This window comes from Perca fluviatilis, chromosome 2 (genome assembly GCF_010015445.1).
Source record: "Perca fluviatilis chromosome 2, GENO_Pfluv_1.0, whole genome shotgun sequence".
NCBI classification, from domain to species: domain Eukaryota; kingdom Metazoa; phylum Chordata; class Actinopteri; order Perciformes; family Percidae; genus Perca; species Perca fluviatilis.
The window spans coordinates 34094866-34112135 of record NC_053113.1 but is presented as its reverse complement, the minus strand read 5'-3'; the positions used below and the strand labels follow the sequence as shown (position 1 = coordinate 34112135).

The 17270-nt window shown below is 41.1% G+C and overlaps 1 protein-coding gene across 1 annotated transcript in view; it reads left to right on the top strand.

Moving 5' to 3' along the window:
• The first annotated feature begins 7315 nt into the window (after window positions 1-7315).
• LOC120548089 (probable G-protein coupled receptor 149) overlaps window positions 7316-17270 on the top strand; it is an 11681-nt gene continuing 1726 nt past the window's right edge. The window contains exons 1-5 of the mRNA XM_039784065.1: window positions 7316-8600; window positions 10067-10247; window positions 10385-10887; window positions 16531-16671; window positions 17257-17270. The exon at window positions 17257-17270 is cut by the window's right edge and continues 1726 nt beyond it. Coding sequence (XP_039639999.1) covers window positions 7632-8600; window positions 10067-10247; window positions 10385-10887; window positions 16531-16671; window positions 17257-17270 — 1808 coding nt within the window. The 5' untranslated portion in view covers window positions 7316-7631. The remainder of the gene's footprint in view (window positions 8601-10066; window positions 10248-10384; window positions 10888-16530; window positions 16672-17256) is intronic.

Here is a 17270-nt window from a genome sequence, read left to right as displayed (position 1 = left end):
GTAAGCAAGAGGGCTTGCTACAACTTCCTGATTTCTAAATAACTGCATAGCATAACTATGGGCTACACTATAATTCTTCCCTTTTCAAGTAACACTGATTTTAGAATAAGCTAAACGTTTGTGAAAAATATCTTCCGTTACGCAATGAGAATACTTGGCTGTTACTTCACACACAGAGTGTTTGTTCTGTTCAAGGTACCAATGAATGATTTCAACACAGATGCTGTTCTTTTGTACCTTTCATAGTTCTGTTATCACGCTGCATGTTTCAGCAGGTATCTTGGCATGGCATATTGTAAGCGCATAACAGTGCAGATACAATGGTGGTATTTGTCATCCTAATCCTGACACTGAGGATGGATGTGACTAAAAGCAGCCACTGCTCAAAATGTAAGGCATGTCTAGGCGGATTCCCAAGGCAGTTTTATTTAAATTTTTTTTGTCCACAGAGATCCACCATGAGTCCTTGAGTTAATGCTGAGATATCTGGGTTTGGGCTCTGTGACTACCTACTTTTCTTTGTGACAAACATCTTTGTGAACAACAGCATTGGCTGTGGTCACCTTTGTGTGGAGTTCTGTTTCCTGTGAGCGGATATCGTACTGTTTCAAGCAATATTTGTCTTAACACTCCAACACAATCTGTCGTCCACCTCTGACATTCCTACACCTCTATTTGGGTTTACACACTCTGTTTCCTCCCCCTCTCTCGTCTCCCCCTCTGTCCTAAATTCTCTGACAGGAAATGTTTTACTCAACTTGACTTTAAACAGTCAACACAGACACAGACAATGTGTCCATCTCTACTATTTTCTTCTCAATGCACCAGACGATGACTGCTATTTGTGTTTTCCATCTTCCTCAAAGTTTAAGCAGTAGGTGACATTGAGCATATGTTGAGTAGTGTAAATTATCCAGAAAATAAGGGTTGAGGTGGCGTGAAGGTGAAACACAAGAGACTTGTTACGGTAACACTAACTACTGAGTGCTGTCAACCTCTCCAATGTATTTTAAAGGATTCTGGTTGATGTGGAAGCTGCTTTGGTGCTTTATTTAAAGCCACTGCCCTCTAATGTTCTGTGATAAAAGCACATCCAACATCCACTGTAAGTTGTGAACCCCTGTGGTGAAACACGCTTGTTATTTTTAGCGATGTTCACAAATAAAACCTTTTTTTTTACGCCAGCCAACTTTTTCAAACTGTTCATCTCTGTCTCAGAAGCGCACTGGATTGGAAAGACCAAGATTGAAAACCCCAAGATACAAATCTGCTGCCAGTTGACTTGCTGGGGAGTTGCAACACTTCCACAGTGTTTTGAAGAGTGCTCTGGTTTGATAGCAGGCCTGCTTGAAAGGTTTTTAAAGGTTTGCCCAGCTGTGCTAGTCAGCAGTGTGTGGATGCCAAGCTAGTGCACATATGTCAGTTGAGGGAAAACGGGCTCAATTCCTTATCTGTTTGCTTTAGATAATGCCGATATTAAGCTTTCAACTTGAAAATGTCTAATGCACAAATGTTTATTTAATGAACATCATAGTTCATAATTTACTTCTCACCATTTTACCTTTTCATCATTTCAAGCAGATGTCTTTCTCTAAAAAATACATTTGATGTTTGAGTTCAAAAGAGTCAGTTTATTCGAAAAGGAATGGCAAATATATAACTAGGTTGACAGGTAACAGAATTCCTTTAACAGTACGCCATGTCTGCTGCCACTCTCTGTCTGCCTCTTGATGGTTATTGCATCAGAGGAATGAATGAGAAAACGGTCGTGAGATGGGGCCCAGAGGGAAAAATAGGTACTAATGGGACCTTAATGAAAATCTCCAGTCTGCTCATTAATGTTGAAATATACACACATCACCCACAGCACACAGCCAGGGAGGGGAAACAAGATTCAAAGCTGAAACAAACACACACAGAAAAACAGATGTGTTCGTCACATCTCCTCCTTATCCTGCTCTCCTTTTATCTCCTCTCTCTCCCTCTACTTAACGCTGTCTTTTGCTCCAATAAAAAAGAAAACAAATAATAGTTTATCATCATCAGTTTCTCTGCATAAACACTCAGACAAGCAACGTAGGTTTGTCTTAATGTTCTCTCTGTAACCATCCAGGTAAATTACTCTGGGCTGCTTGTTTTCTTACCAGATCTTTTCTTCTTTTGCGAGTAATTGATTCCATTAAGCCAGGCATGCTGGAGGAATTCATTATGCTGATTAGTGTGGCGCAGGTTGTCGGGATGGAGGTTTGGAAATCATAGAGAGAGATGGTCAAAAAACAGAGAGCTAATTAGTCACATTTCTTCACAGTCAGATGCTTTGAGCATTTCTGTCCCTTAAGGACTGTAGCTGTGACCCAACATGAATCCGCACCGGATCCTCTGTGGTCAGAACTTGCAGAGCGGCACGAGCGTCCTCACATAACACTATCAGGGTTACAATCCTGCAGGAAAGCATATATGGATTTAGAAGACATTGTTGTCTGGCTCTGGTTTTGTTCAGCTTATAGTGGCTTTAGGCAATACTTTGTTACATCTGCCTCATCCCGAGTGACCCATTATCCAGGATTATGTTTGGTTTGTCCATCACATAGGCCAGCTTTTCCACAGAGCAATAGGTCCATCTGGTGGACATATCCAAAACTATTTGTGACCTGGTAATACTTACAGGATAGGTTCACAATTTAAGTACAGCCCATATGTAAATATTTTTTGCTCTGTGTAATTATTTCCACTGTTCATACAGACCCTAAAGAGATCCCTCCCTAATACAATGCAAGTGATCAGGGACCAAATCCACGGTCCTCGTAAAATATGTTTCAAAGTTTATCTGAACCTAACATGGGGCTTCAGCAGTCTGACGTAGACAAATCAAGATTTACATTCTTTTTTGTAAGAAATATATTTCTTGTGTTTCTGTCCATCCATTGTGGCTAAGCAAGGAAATACCGTCAAGGAAAGAGGAAAGACGGAATTGTGAACTAAAATCATTCATATTAACTACTGAGAGAGAACAAAATTTCAATCACTTTGTGGAACTCTAGTAAGTAGACAAGGGTATTCTCTTGATTTTAAACATCGGCTGAAGGGATTCTTTTCTCTAATACAGACAATGCTGAGTCATTAATAAATTAGTCACGACAAAAAAAAAAGATTTTTTTTCCATGAGTCCTCTGTGTTGGCGATTATGACGTTACCTAGCTTGTTCGGTAGCTAGTTTAATAGCTTGTTGGATAGTTGATTAGCTAGCTTGCTAGTTCCACCCAACATGCTTTCACTGGTTACAGAAAATGAGCCAGCTGGCTAGTTATCTAGCCTGCTTGCTAGGGGATCAGTTCAGCATCATCTCCACACATCACACCTACACACATCCTATACAACTGTAACATTTTGGCAGTTGGCATTATTTGTGTCCCCTTCAAAAATTGCTTTGAGAATTTGATGTTTATTGTGCCCCTCAACCCATAATGATAAATTACGAAAACGTATGCACAACAATTCATATGATATCCTATGAAATACAGCAACCACCTGCTGGTCACGTGACAACCGGCTACATGACAGTAAAGTTTAGCTTTCTTTACAGTTAAATTTTGCAGAGAAAAGGACACTGTGAGCCGGGTACCGGTCATCGTTAGTCGTCGGTCGTTTCAGAGGCCGTTGCAGTTGAGTTAAAGCAACACTAAAGCACTTTTCCCGCTTCGGCCCCCCTACAGGTTAGAAGCAGAATTGTCCATTACCGCTGTTGTAAATGTCTCATTATGTCTGATTCGAACTACAGATCCGCTACCGTTCTCTTAATGCATCCATGTCCGCTACCCGATCTGGCAAACTTGCATAATGGGACAATTCCGCTTCCAACCTGTAGGGGGACCGAAGCGGGAAAAGTGCTTTAGTGTTGCTTTAAGCGGACAAAAGGTGACAGTCATGCGACAACGACGAAGGTTTAGGCAGCAAAACGACTAGTAGCAGAGTTTAAGTGTGAGTCATTATGAATTCATAACTAGTTATCCCTGTCCTCATTCAGTTTTACTTCTCTCTTTTATGCAAATTTAATCTTCCATTCGGATTCTGTCTCTGTGTCTTTGTGTCAAGTGCTGCTTCATTAATATTTGATGTGACTTAGGATAATGATGCACTTAGACTCTGTGTGTGATTGTGTGTGATTGTGTGTGTGTGTGTGTGTGTGTGTGTGTGTGTGTGTGTGTGTGTGTGTGTGTGTGTGTGTGTGTGTGTGTGTGTGTGTGTGTGTGTGTGTGTGTGTGTGTGTGTGTGTGTGTGGGAGGGAGGGAGTAGGAGGCAGAGACACTCCAGCAGTTACAATCTGAAGTTACAAACTGTGCTGTGCTAAATTAGGATGCACCACCAGAGGCCAGTAAGCAACTGAGTAATGGCGGTGTTTTTTGTGCAAACATGCGTGCAGACGTATGAGCATATGTACAACACAGTACATTATTCATGATTTTGAAGGGTTTATACAACATATCACTGCCATCTATCATTGATTAGCTGCTTCCATTTCATAATCTAGATGAATTGATGCAGACACAATGAGGTTCCATGGTTTCATTTTCATTTCCAAGCCAATATTACGGATGAATGATTTATTAGATATTGTAAAATGGCTGTTCTCAAATTAAACTCTTGCTTCATTAGTTTTAATGTAATTTTGTTTGACTTCAAGAGATTTCATCACATGTTTATTGAAGTAGAACAACCTATGAAAGTAGGTGCTGTGATGAAAATGTCGGGTTTTAGCAAAGTACCTTTTTCTGTGTTAACTCAAGAACAATATCGGTCATAATAGGCCTCATTTAAGAGATTTAATTTACCATAACTCTCCACAGTATAATAATAATGGAAGATTCAGTTTGTGTTTACTAAACAGGTTTGCACAGGATAGACTCTGCATCATGTGTCAGCAGGCAGGAACATCTGAATGATCAGTCTGCAGTTGGAGAAATATGTCTTTGATCTAATTTTGTTCAGTAGAACGTGGATATTAAAGCTAGAAAACTTTGCGCTGCAGTGTTTCTGTTTCTGCTGTTGACAGGAGATCAATGTCTGGAATTTAAATAAGACAAATCGATTGAATGTCTAGAGGACTCAGGTTTCCATTTTTGCATGAGGCATACTATGGCTAAATATGGTAGCCAAGGCAAATTTGCCATAACTGTAACAAAATGAAGAGCACATTTTGTGTAATATTTTCATTTTATAACAGCTATGCCAAATCTACTTCACTGTTTATACTATGGGATATATACGCTTGTATATCTTATCTAGAGTTAGGTGAGCCCATTATGCATCCATAATGCATGTAAGATGTATTGTATTGTTTTCTTTTTGTTTTTCACATCTAAACTGACACTTTATGCATGAATCTTGACTTTAGTGATAATTGCACAAGTATTTTTCAGTGATGTTGTGTCTCTTCCTTTCCATGTCTTCATCAAACTACCTTGATATAACATTTGTTTTCAGTTTGCCCTGCATGAATAGATGATGGGATGTGTTTCGACAGAATGTTAGCTTCTCATATTTTCCAAAAAAATTCTGTTGAATTACACTTACTCTATTCCTCACCAATGCACTTGTCGGTGAAAGCCTTTACATAGTTACACTCTTACTTTGTGCCATTTCATGCATACATTAATACATCATAATAACGAACTTTAATACACAGTTACACATTCCTTTACAATAAAAACATGCAGTATGCACAAAACACACACACAAAGTAGGTCACCTTGATGTGTGACGCTGAGCTCAGCTGGTGCATCTGTGTGTGTGTGTGTGTGTGTGTGTGTGTGTGTGTGTGTGTGTGTGTGTGTGTGTGTGTGTGTGTGTGTGTGTGTGTGTGTGGGCGGGGGTGTGTGTTTATGCACCCTTGTAGATTGTGTTTTTTCCTTTTGTGTTCCTCTCTGTGTCCTCATGGCCCCAGAGAGTCTAGTCATTAGATTGGCTGTAAGTCACTTAGCCCCAACTCTAATGCAATTGCAAAACCTAAAGTCAGGTGCACTTACACCCATGTATGCATTCACATCGATATATGTTGTACAAAACTGAAAGAGCTGAGCATCCACAGATACTGTGTAATGATATAATATAGTGAGTGAGAACATGATGGAGGGGTGTAAATACAAAAATCGTAATCATGCACATCCATGTTTGCATTTACATAAAGGGTGCAAGTCTACAAATCTATCACTAGTGATAAACAGAGCACTACACATGGAGAGTTATCTCTATCTTATTTATCTATCTATCTGTCTTACTTATCTAGGGACCGCTGTGAGGATAAATGAACTCATGAACCATCTAAACAAACTGAGGAGTCCTTCAGCCTGAAAATCCTTGAACACTACAGGGATGAATGAGACAAGGACAACACACCATGGGTAAAGGATTCACACACACACACACACACACACACACACACACACACAGGCTACACTTGCACACAAACTAATCTGCCTCTGTCCAGTCACATGGTCACTTATTGTTTAATTGGAGTTGTTCTAGTTGTTTGCATCTACCAAAGTGTTCCTTCTAACCTGCTTTAATGTTGCATCTAATAAAACTATCACACGGTTTAATTACAACTTAATCATTCCCTAAATCATGATCTAAAACACATGCCTCTAGTGACAACCAACCAACAACACACAACCAACCAAGATTACACAGTGTCCATTTGGATGAGTCAAGCAAGGATAACTTGCTTTTAAGGTACTTCATTGCCATGATCTTGTCCTTTGCCCTCTTGTCTCATGAGGGCTGCTCCACTCTGACAGTTTATAACAGGATTAAATGCAGACACATGCACTTACAGTAAACTGGCCTTATTCTGTTTACAGTGTGGCTCGGAGAGCATCCAGCCATACACAGTCAACTCAGCTCAGCCTCAAATCTTATCTAATTTATGTTTGCGTTCTAATTTTAGCTCCGGCATTTAGTTCCCTGACTACATTAAGCAAAAAAGGTTTTGAAAATGCAACTATGAAAGCCTGTCTGTATGGTCAGTTTCGTTTCCAAATGGAATTAACCACAAATGGATGGGCCCCTTACACACAAACACAAATCTGCATTGGCAGGAAAAGGTTCTTCTTTTTCATGTGTATTCAGTTGTGGGTAAAAGTCCCTCAGAGAGAGGGGGGGACGACAGTATTTGGCATGACCTGAGGAGAGGGTCGAGCCAAGCCGTAAATGAAAACGCCGCCTGATGCATCGGACCAATTAGAGACAATGTAGTAGTAGGCAGCGTTTGGCCCACCCCCAAATGACCGTGAGAGGAAATGATGATGACGACAGCGCGTAAGTCGGCAACTGGAAACGAGAGGTGCCCTGGTCGCGCGATTTGAACACAAGTGCCTGTCTGCCAGCACGGTACCCGGAGGCTCCACATCCAAGGCACCGGGAAGCTTTGATTACGCGTGCGTTCTCAGTTGGAACGGAGAAAGATATTTCCTAATGTCTCTCTCATCATCTACACGGTGTGTTTTTTTTTTAAGAGATGCGGCGCAAGTTGTGCCATCCTTACATCTTTGCACCGCGGTAAACTTTACAGGATAATGAGTCCGATTTGACCAATTAAAAGGGCCAAAAGAGACAGAGAAGTTAATGTATTGAAAATGTCCACGACGCACCTTAGCTCTACGGCGCCCAACCAGAGCTACCTTTCCACGGCCAGCTACGAGAAGACAGACCCCTCGGAGGTGAAGAGGCAAATCCGCCTGCTGCTATTCGGCTTGTGCGTAATCATCGCCGCTGCTACCTTTGTCGGAGGTGTGTATTCGCTGCTGTCTCTCATTCGGATGAGGAGAAAAACATCCCTATGTCTCATTGTGGCTTCCATGTCGGTGGACGACCTGCTCAGTGTGGTCCCTCTCTCCTTGTTCATGCTCCTGCAGTGGGAGGCAGATGGAGGTGGAGGGTCGGGCAGCCTGTGCACTTCATCTGGACTTCTGTACGTGTTCCAGGGTGTTTCTAGCAATATGAAGGCTTGTCTCATAGCAGCCTACACTTTTTATGTCACCAAGAGATTTGGAGTGCTTCAATCTGTCCGCCGGCCCCTAAGAGTGATATGGGCCATTGCCGGTGTGTGGGCGGTCAGCCTTGCCGTCAGTGTGTTACCTTTGTGCGGATGGGGCAGCTTTACGCCGGCCTCTCTTGGATGTTTCCCAGAGAGCGACAGTTTTTACACCATGCTGCTTTTCTCTTTATACTCCATGTGTTTCTGCGGCTTGTTATTTTTCTTCATCCCTCTCACCTATCAGCTGCTGTGCTCCAGGGAGTCCCAGATGACTTTACTGTACCCCAGCTATTTGGAGATGGCGGGGGGACTGAGTGGCTCCGTTCCCCTCTGTGATCTTCCTTCCTTTTCCCGGGACAGACTGGACAAAAGTTTCGGTGCCTACAACGAGCTGAGCCCTAGTTCATGCGGGACAGAGCTCAAAGAGAAAGAGGACAGCGGTCTGTCCCCAGTGTCTGTCAGAGGGCAGAGGACTGCTGCTGTCGGGGACACCCCAGTGGTGTTTGCGCAAAAGCGCTTCTCCATGATCCTGGCGGTTGTTCGAGTTATTTTATGGATGCCAATGATGGTAAGCAGCGTGATGCATGCAAATGACAATGTTTGAAGTCAAAAGCAACAACATACAGTAATAAGAAAATGCCCTGCAAACCATGTAATCTAGTAGGTTACAAATTGGTATTTTATTGTTTCGCAAACAAGATGTGCTATGGTTTGTACTTATTTCCAACTTGTTTCCAGTTTTCAGTGTTACTTTTTTGGGAATATGCCCTATTTTGCACTGACATAAAATCCATAAAACTACAATCCAAACAAGTGGAACTGTCTTATTATATTGGAACAACCTAGAAAAATAAGATTACAAAACTGAACTTTAAAATAAAATCACTTTAACCTAAACCTCCTGTCTGCCCCAATTAAACTCACCCAATTCTTTCTGTTACTTTGGTGATTTAAGTTCTTAACGTGTAAGATGAGCAGAACTTAGCTCTTTGGGTCAACCAATTATAGTACACACTTGGTGGAAAGTACATGTAATACCTTTCACCCAAAGAATAATAAAGGAGTACATTGTTTCCCTTTGGGGGGAAACAAAGAGATGTTCAAGAAGTTTACACGTGGACACAAGTAACAAAATGTGGACTCTTACAGTATGTCAGAAAAGTTATACTCTCTTAAAATTCTTTCATGTGATGAAGAAAATACATTAAAATATTCCTCCTGTTTTGTTGGAGATGATGCTACTACAGAGACCTATTATGAAACATTGAATGTCTCTCTAGGCAACTTTGGGAATCACTACAGTATTGTATTGAACTAATTCATAATCTGGTATCTTTACAGTTTTGAAAGCATTAATACATCTCATCATGGTTTGTGGTCTCATTCTAATAGTTAAAAACTGACATTTAAAACAACAAGCAGCAATTATTTAGTTACATCCAATGTCCCATTCAATTAACATTCCTGAAAGGCCGTGAGAGCAGTTTTGGCAAGTTTTAGTCAACACCTAAAGGGCAGCATTCAATGAGCTGCATTGTGAAATACCTTCCACGATTGCTACACAGTGAGTGCCGCTGTTTCATCATTTGCTTTTGCTCATCACATTTAATTTTAAAATTTAAAATTTTATGATAAATGCTGTGCAGCCAGCTGACAATGATGTGCAAACAGAAATGGCATAGAAGACTTGCAACACTGAAAATGAGCAAAAGTCCCGGATATTATTAGTCATTCATCAGAAAATACAACCTAACAATTCAAAATGAATTTTATTTCTGTGGGGGTGATTTATTTATTGTCTCTAAGAAACACACGTCTTTCCTAAGATGGTTTGTCTCTATGTCTCTATGTATCTATTGTGTTTGCATTTAAAGATATATTATTTTTGAATACAGAAATAAAAGAAAAGCAAAAGCAAAAAAGCCCAATATGGGCTTCATTTTCATTCATGGGTCTCCCTCCCCATACTTCCTAATGCATACTGAATCACGGACTTCTCAGTGAATTAATTTCCCTCTTCCTCTTCATTCACAGACTTTGGTGCTGGTGCGCCACGCAGTGAATGCACGCAGCTCATCCCTGGAGACGCTGAGCTTCTTTCTCACTCTGCTTGCCCCTGCGTTCACTCCATTATTCGTGCTGTCTGAGCGCTGGATCCACATGCCATGTGGCTGCTTCATTAACTGCAAACGGAATTCAATGCAGGAACCTTCAGGTAAATCATGAGGTTATGCAAATTTACCAGCAATTCACCATCAAGTGTCTTTCTACATTGTATACCCCTAAACAAGTTTCCCATTGTGATGTAGATGAAAGGTGTAATACAATGATTCTTAATTACTTTTTTCACAGTGATGAAAAGAAGATTTGAGTTCAGTCTTTCTTTCCAACAAGGCTATGGAGTCTACAAGTTGTCACATGCCGCCATGTCTCATAACAGTCCACCCCTTGAGAAGCCTGCCTATCACAACCTCTTTAACTGTGACTTCACTAATACACGCCTGGATGCATTAGAAAGTGGCAGGCTCTCCAGCCTGGGGCCTGATTTTATTTTCAGCACCACCTGCCCTGTGGACAGCTCCTCTCATGCAGACCTTCTGTTGGAAGCGGTGGCCAGTGGAGGAGAGGCACTGGCTGATTGTCCTTCACTCCCTCATGAGAACCACGGAGATGACGACGACTTCTGCCGTGTCCCTTCGCTGCCTTCTCATCACCAGGAGCATGATCACAATCTCACTGATACGTCGTCCGTGTTCGAGGGCCCGGAGAGGAGGCTGTCACATGAGGAGTGTCGGAAAATCGAGCTGACAGACTGGGAGTGGTGCAGGAGTAAATCAGAGAGAACACCCAGACAGGTACACAAACGCCCAGAGTCCTCAGTTTATTAGTCTGATGTTGAACCATTGAATTAAGTCATTTCTACCTGTCCCTCTGTGGTTTATGGCTGGCATTAATTGATTTTCCACACTCACACTGTATTACTTTGCTAACTAGTCAAACAATTGCTGCATTAGCATACAACATATGGCGATGCACTCTAGAGAGGATCGTTTAAGATTGATAATTGCCTCCAAACCATAAAATGGATAGATTTTCAATCTCCATATCTGTGTTTACATTTTGTTCAAAGGGAAATTAAATGTGTTCTCATTGCAGTGCACCTTTACTGAGATACAGAGGCACACAGCTGTTGGACTAGGATGCAGTCTTTACATAATCAGGCTTTAGAAAATGATGTGTGCGTATTTGTCTGAATGCCTGACTTTCTGTTTGTCGTCCTCTCCTCTCCTCTCCTCTCCTCTCCTCTCCTCTCCTCTCCTCTCCTCTCCTCTCCTCTCCTCTCCTCTCCTCTCTCTCTGCATCTTTGTTTGTGCTAAGCATCAATGGATTTGACTAATAGAGCAATTGATCAAGACACTATCAGCAGCATAACAAATGTCTTTCAAAACCAAATATTCTTTCATTGCTGCTCCACTCTAAAATCAGACCAACTCTCAAGGCACAGCTCAGTTCATTGCTTTTAGTCTTGCAGTTTTTGGAGATGAGATCATTCAATATCAGTATTACAGTAAAAATTAACCACTCAAGGTAAGCTCCGTTATGTGTGTTTGTGAATGTTTTTTGTGCAAGGTGATTTGGTATGCCAATTTAATATAAAAATTAAACACAATCCATTTTTGATTAATGTTTTAGTTACTGTAAATCAAAGGCATGCTTTATATCTATGTATCTATAGTGCAGAGTTATCTCTCTGCGAAGACCCAAAGCTGTGCTTATAAATGTATTATTTGCTCTGTCACTCAATAGTTGTTCTATCCAGTAGAAGTCAAAGACTACTAAATGCAAACAATGCAGCTCAAGACAGTTTGCTACAAGCACATGAATCACTATCCACATAATTTGCTCTTTGTAATACCAGAAGCCTAATTCTCTCTTTGTTGGACCCAATTTAACTGTTAATCAAGGTAAAAACAGTAAGGACTTAATGATGTATACCTGGCATTGGAGATACCAGACACAGATGAGAGAGCAGCCTAACTTTTCTCCAGAAAAACAGCAGAGCAGCCGCAGGCATTACCTAACACTACCACAGCATAGTAATTGTGACTTTTAGAACAATGACAGTTTCAAAACTGGGACATGAACAGATGCAGAAACATGCGTGTATATATGTGCACACGGACAAACACACTGACTATCTATGTGTCTCTTCCTCTCTGTCTCTGCTCTACTTATGAGTCTGAAATGTTTTGGTTTGAAAATCACCAGAGGGTGAAATATCCACGGAGCATGCATCTACAGCTTGGCTTTGGCACTCAGTTTGCATCATGTACAAGTCTGAAATGCTCACTGCCGGTTTGTGTGTGTGTGTGTGTGTGTGTGTGTGTGTGCCTGTCCTACTTCTCAGTTCTTAGAAGCAAACTCTGTATATCATGCTTCCTTAGGCTTTATTCATTGATTGGGGTCAGTATATAAGTACGGTATACAGTGTGCATGTGCAGTCACACACTGCATACAAAAAAATCAAAGACAAAAAAATAACATAATTAAGCTGCACAGATCCAGCAACCTTCCCCCTTTATTAGCTCACAAACACAGACACAGACACACACACACACACACAGACTGCATATGTACACAAAGCCAAGCAACACAAAAGACAAGCCTAAATACTTTGGGATTTATAGCGCTTCCTGACTGTGTTTTGTTCCTCGTTAGCAAGCTAGATGTCATTACCAAGCGTCTGTCCTCCTTACTGTCAGCCCCTTTGGCCTTCAGCATCCACAGGGAGAGGTGGAATTAGAGCTTAAAGACATCTTTACCCTCTCTGTGACTTTATGCTCCCTGCTAGCAAGCATAGAGCTGGGGGCGCATCTAATGTGCATTCAGATGTAGAGAATTGAAACCTTGTACCCTTAGGACACATTTCAAACTGTAAATAAATGTTCTCACCAAAAGGCTACAAGGTGGAGAATAAAAAAAAGCTATTGATTTTGAATGGACAGGAAAATAAGAAAATAACACAACAAGAATCAATAAAATGCCAGGTTCTGTAGGCGTCAACAACAGATACTGGACAGTTGCTTATTCAAAATAGGTGGTATATTTCATTCGTTAAAATATAGGTACGGAAAAAATGTACACAGCCACGACAGAACCTCTGTGAGGCTGTATTTAGGCACAGCGGTGCTTTGAACTTATTGCCAAATTTAGCACGCTAACATGCTCACAATGACATGCTAACATGCTGATGTTTTGTTATAATTTTTACCATGTCTATCACCTTTGTTTAGTGTGTTAGCATATTAACATTTGGTAATTCGCATTACCTAAACACAAAGTCCAGCTGAGGCTAATGGGAATGTCATTGGTTTTGCAGGTATATGGTCATAAATTAAAATGTTGACCGGATGATAAAAAACGGGTATCACCAAAGTTATTACAATTCATCCTGAGGGGAACATGAATGTCTGTACAAAATGTTATACCAATCCATCAAATGCTTGTTGAGACATTTCAATCATATTCATAACCCCAAATGTGACCGTAACAGTGGCATTAGATGGAAAGTCAATAGATCACCAAAGTCATTACGATTAATTGTTTTAATTGTTTCCTTTTCCATGTTTCAACATAGTCAATATGTATCGAGGCATTTCACTACAAAAAAATTTTGCTACTAAAATAAAAATGTCAAGCCCATGGTGGTGCCAGAGGAAAAGTCGGGGATCACCAAAATTCATCCTTCGGGCAACATGAATGGAAAATATAATGGTAATTCAAAGCCACTCAGCCATGCTGCAAAAGCAATACTTTAAAAACAATGCACAATCGAAATGTTTGCAAAAGAATTGCAACATTAAATGTGATAAAAACAAGAAAGTCATTTGAGTATACCCAGAATACACACACACACACACACACACACACACACACACACACACAGACACACACATCCATCAATGCACTTTCCACATTGATGGCTTCTGAGCATTACTCGATTGTATTTTCAGCTCTACATGATGGTCTGTCTCTCCCTTTGTGTCTCTCTCCATTCACAATGATGCAAAGACAGTGACAGGAAAACAGTCAGGGAGGACAAGAGATTGACATCCTCTTTGTTTTTATTGTGCGTCATAGTCACAATCAGATCATTACATTGAACTAATCTAAATAATTTAGAGGGCTTAATGAGACCTGCCACAGTCTCCCCACTGTCGAACCGCAGGATGCTTCTCCTTCCCCCTGCCAGCAATATGCATTTTCTCAAACACATCAAGTTGACAGAGGCTCACTTTAATGCGTGTGTGGAATTTAATTCAATGAAAACAATGTGAAAATATGGCTGAAGAATATGAAATATGATTAAAAATGAGTGATAAAAATGAGCCCTGAAATAGAAATTGTATTACATTAGTTGATAAAAATATTCTGATAACAGCTAAAGAGTTCATAGTTAAAGGTGTGCTAGAATGATTATATAGGGTAATTCACACTGTTCCTTAAGGTCTCCTAAAAGGGTATGTAACATTGGTTGGGCTGAAAATGGCCCGTTTGCTATTTTATGGGCCCTTAACTACCCTGTGAATATGGCCCTATTTGTAACAAAAGCTTTTCTTCCAAATATGGTATACTCATGAATATTTGGTTGCTGCGCGGTGATTGGTTGAGAGAACCACATACACATGCATTGGAGAGGAGACATACATTGAGATGTTATACATTCTTTGTCTGCTATTTCGTTATTAAATTCACTTCTGAGACTTTTTTTATGCGAGAAATCAACTATATAAAGCTCAAATATGGGCCGTTTTACGAACATTTATGGCTAATTGCAAATTTGGTAAGACGTGTCGGACTTCATAAGCTCCACACAGTCTGACAAGAAAGCCTGGGCTCCATAACCAAGGCAAAGTCACTGTTTCTGGGTTACTGGACTACCGGGGCCCGGGGCTCCATGGAGCTGGCCGGCTGCCGGCATAACTATAGTATATTTACAGTTTGAATTTCGTCACACCACTTATATTACAGCAGTCTTACAAAGCTAACACTTGTGTCCAATTTCAATTTAATGCACTTTTGTGAATATGAGGGGTTTCGTTAGCTGCTAGCGTCCCTTCAATCCTATGGGCACTTTCGGCATAACTGGAGTATATTTACACTTTGAATTTCATCACGGCATATATATCACAGCTACCCTAAGGCCTTACAAAGCTAAGCTTTGTCAGGTTTCAATTTAATGCATTTTTGTGAATTTCAGAGGTCTAGGAGGAGGCTAGCTAGCTCTCATTGATAGAGCTCCGTCCAGCCGCGGGCTCTATCAATGAGACTCGTGGACAAGAGGAGTTTATTTCCCCGATCGTTTGTTTAAATAACTCAACACACATATCCATTATCAGATTAACTGGAACCTGTGGTAAGAGATTGCGGGTGTAACAAGCTCGCTGACCGCGCTCTCACTCACACACACTGGCCATTTAGCAGGAAGAGCGGAGGGAGAACAGCGAGCTGCAGGCCCTGGAGCTCCGTCAGGGCAGCGGCGTTTGGTAGTCCAGTAACCCAGAAATGGTGACTTTGCGCGGGTATGGAGCACCGTGGGCTGCCAGCCGTGACGGAGCTCCATCTACCTCACAGCAGACTGGGGTCTGTGAAGGAGGACAGGCCGGGCAGTGAGGCAGCAACGCAGGCAGCACCGGCCACTGAACTCCGACACACAGTCGGACAAAATTTGCAATTAGCCATCAATTTTCGTAAAACGGCCCATATTTGACCTCTACATAGTTGATTTCTCGCATAAAAAAGTCTCAGAAGTGAATTTAGTGGTAAAATAGCAGATGAACAATGTATACAATTTCTGAGATCTGCGCAACCAATTCAGAAGACTACCTGATCTCAGATCAGTGGTGTAGCCAATGTAAATGTTGGGGCGTGACAAAGATAGAGATTGATCCTCTAGCTGCCTGCCCCCTGAATACACTGTGAAAAAGCCTGGCCTCGGGAGACAACAAAGGGGTTGTAAACGTCAAACAAACACTAGGAGCACAGGCTGTGCACCAAAATACAACAAACCACGTTCCAGCCAATCACCGACAAGATGGTTTGTAGTGTGCATGCACGCTAGGGGGCAGGCAGCTAGCGTATCAAGGAGAGATGCCTACGATTTGAGACAACAATGAAATCGCCCTGAAACCATGCAGGAACTCATAGTGCACCTTAAACTCTTGGGATAGAAATGGTTAGTCAACACATTCAAATCCCAGCCCTTAACATCATGGACACGATCTAAGCTCAATTAGTTTGAACAAAGGGAACCAGATGCAAAAGGACCATTACACTTTGTACTTCTTGTCAATAACATGATGAGCAGCCAAGATGGAATTTAGTAATATGCATAATAATATTATAAAGTAATGGGACCTGCCAGGTAAATACGTAAATAAAGATGTTGTGCTAGATGACTAGATGATTTTTTTCTTTTCTTTGGTTTTCCTGTGCAGCGCTCATCAGGTGGTCTGGCAATCCCCCTGTGCGCCTTTCAGGGCACCGTATCTCTGCAATCACCAACTGGAAAGACCCTCTCTCTCTCCACCTATGAGGTCAGCAGTGATGGACTCAAAATCTCCAACAATGCCAAGAAGGTAATAGCCCTCTTGTAATTCTAAGCCTTTCATCAAAGGAATAGTTTGACATTTTTGGGAAATATGCTTGTTGCTTTCTTGCTGAGACTTAGATGAAAAGATTGGTATCACTCTCCATCTGTTCATCAATTAGGCCTATGAAGCTAGAGACATGAGGTTTTAAAAGATTTGAAGGGGCAGGAAACAGCTAGCCTGCAAGTTGTGGTTTTTATGGGGAGTTATGTGCTGTAATTTTTTGTTGGCCAGTGGTGCCCGTAAAACCACAACTTTGCAAAGATTAATGGAAGATATATAGATGATTCTGGAGTAGAGAGAAATTTAAGAGCCCTATAACGTGGGGTGATTTGATATGGGACAAAGTTACATATGACATATACTATACTAAAGTAAAATAAGACATATACTATGCATCATACAGTGTATTCCAAGATAAAATAGAAAAGACATGAATGATCCCTGTGATGAAATTGCGTTTATTCAATAAAGAAGATATTTTAGTTTCAGAACAAAATTAAAGTTGAATTACATTGTGACCCCATACAGTCTGTGAATAACTTGAATTATAAATCTCACTCTGCATCAAAGGTGGAAGTGTATCG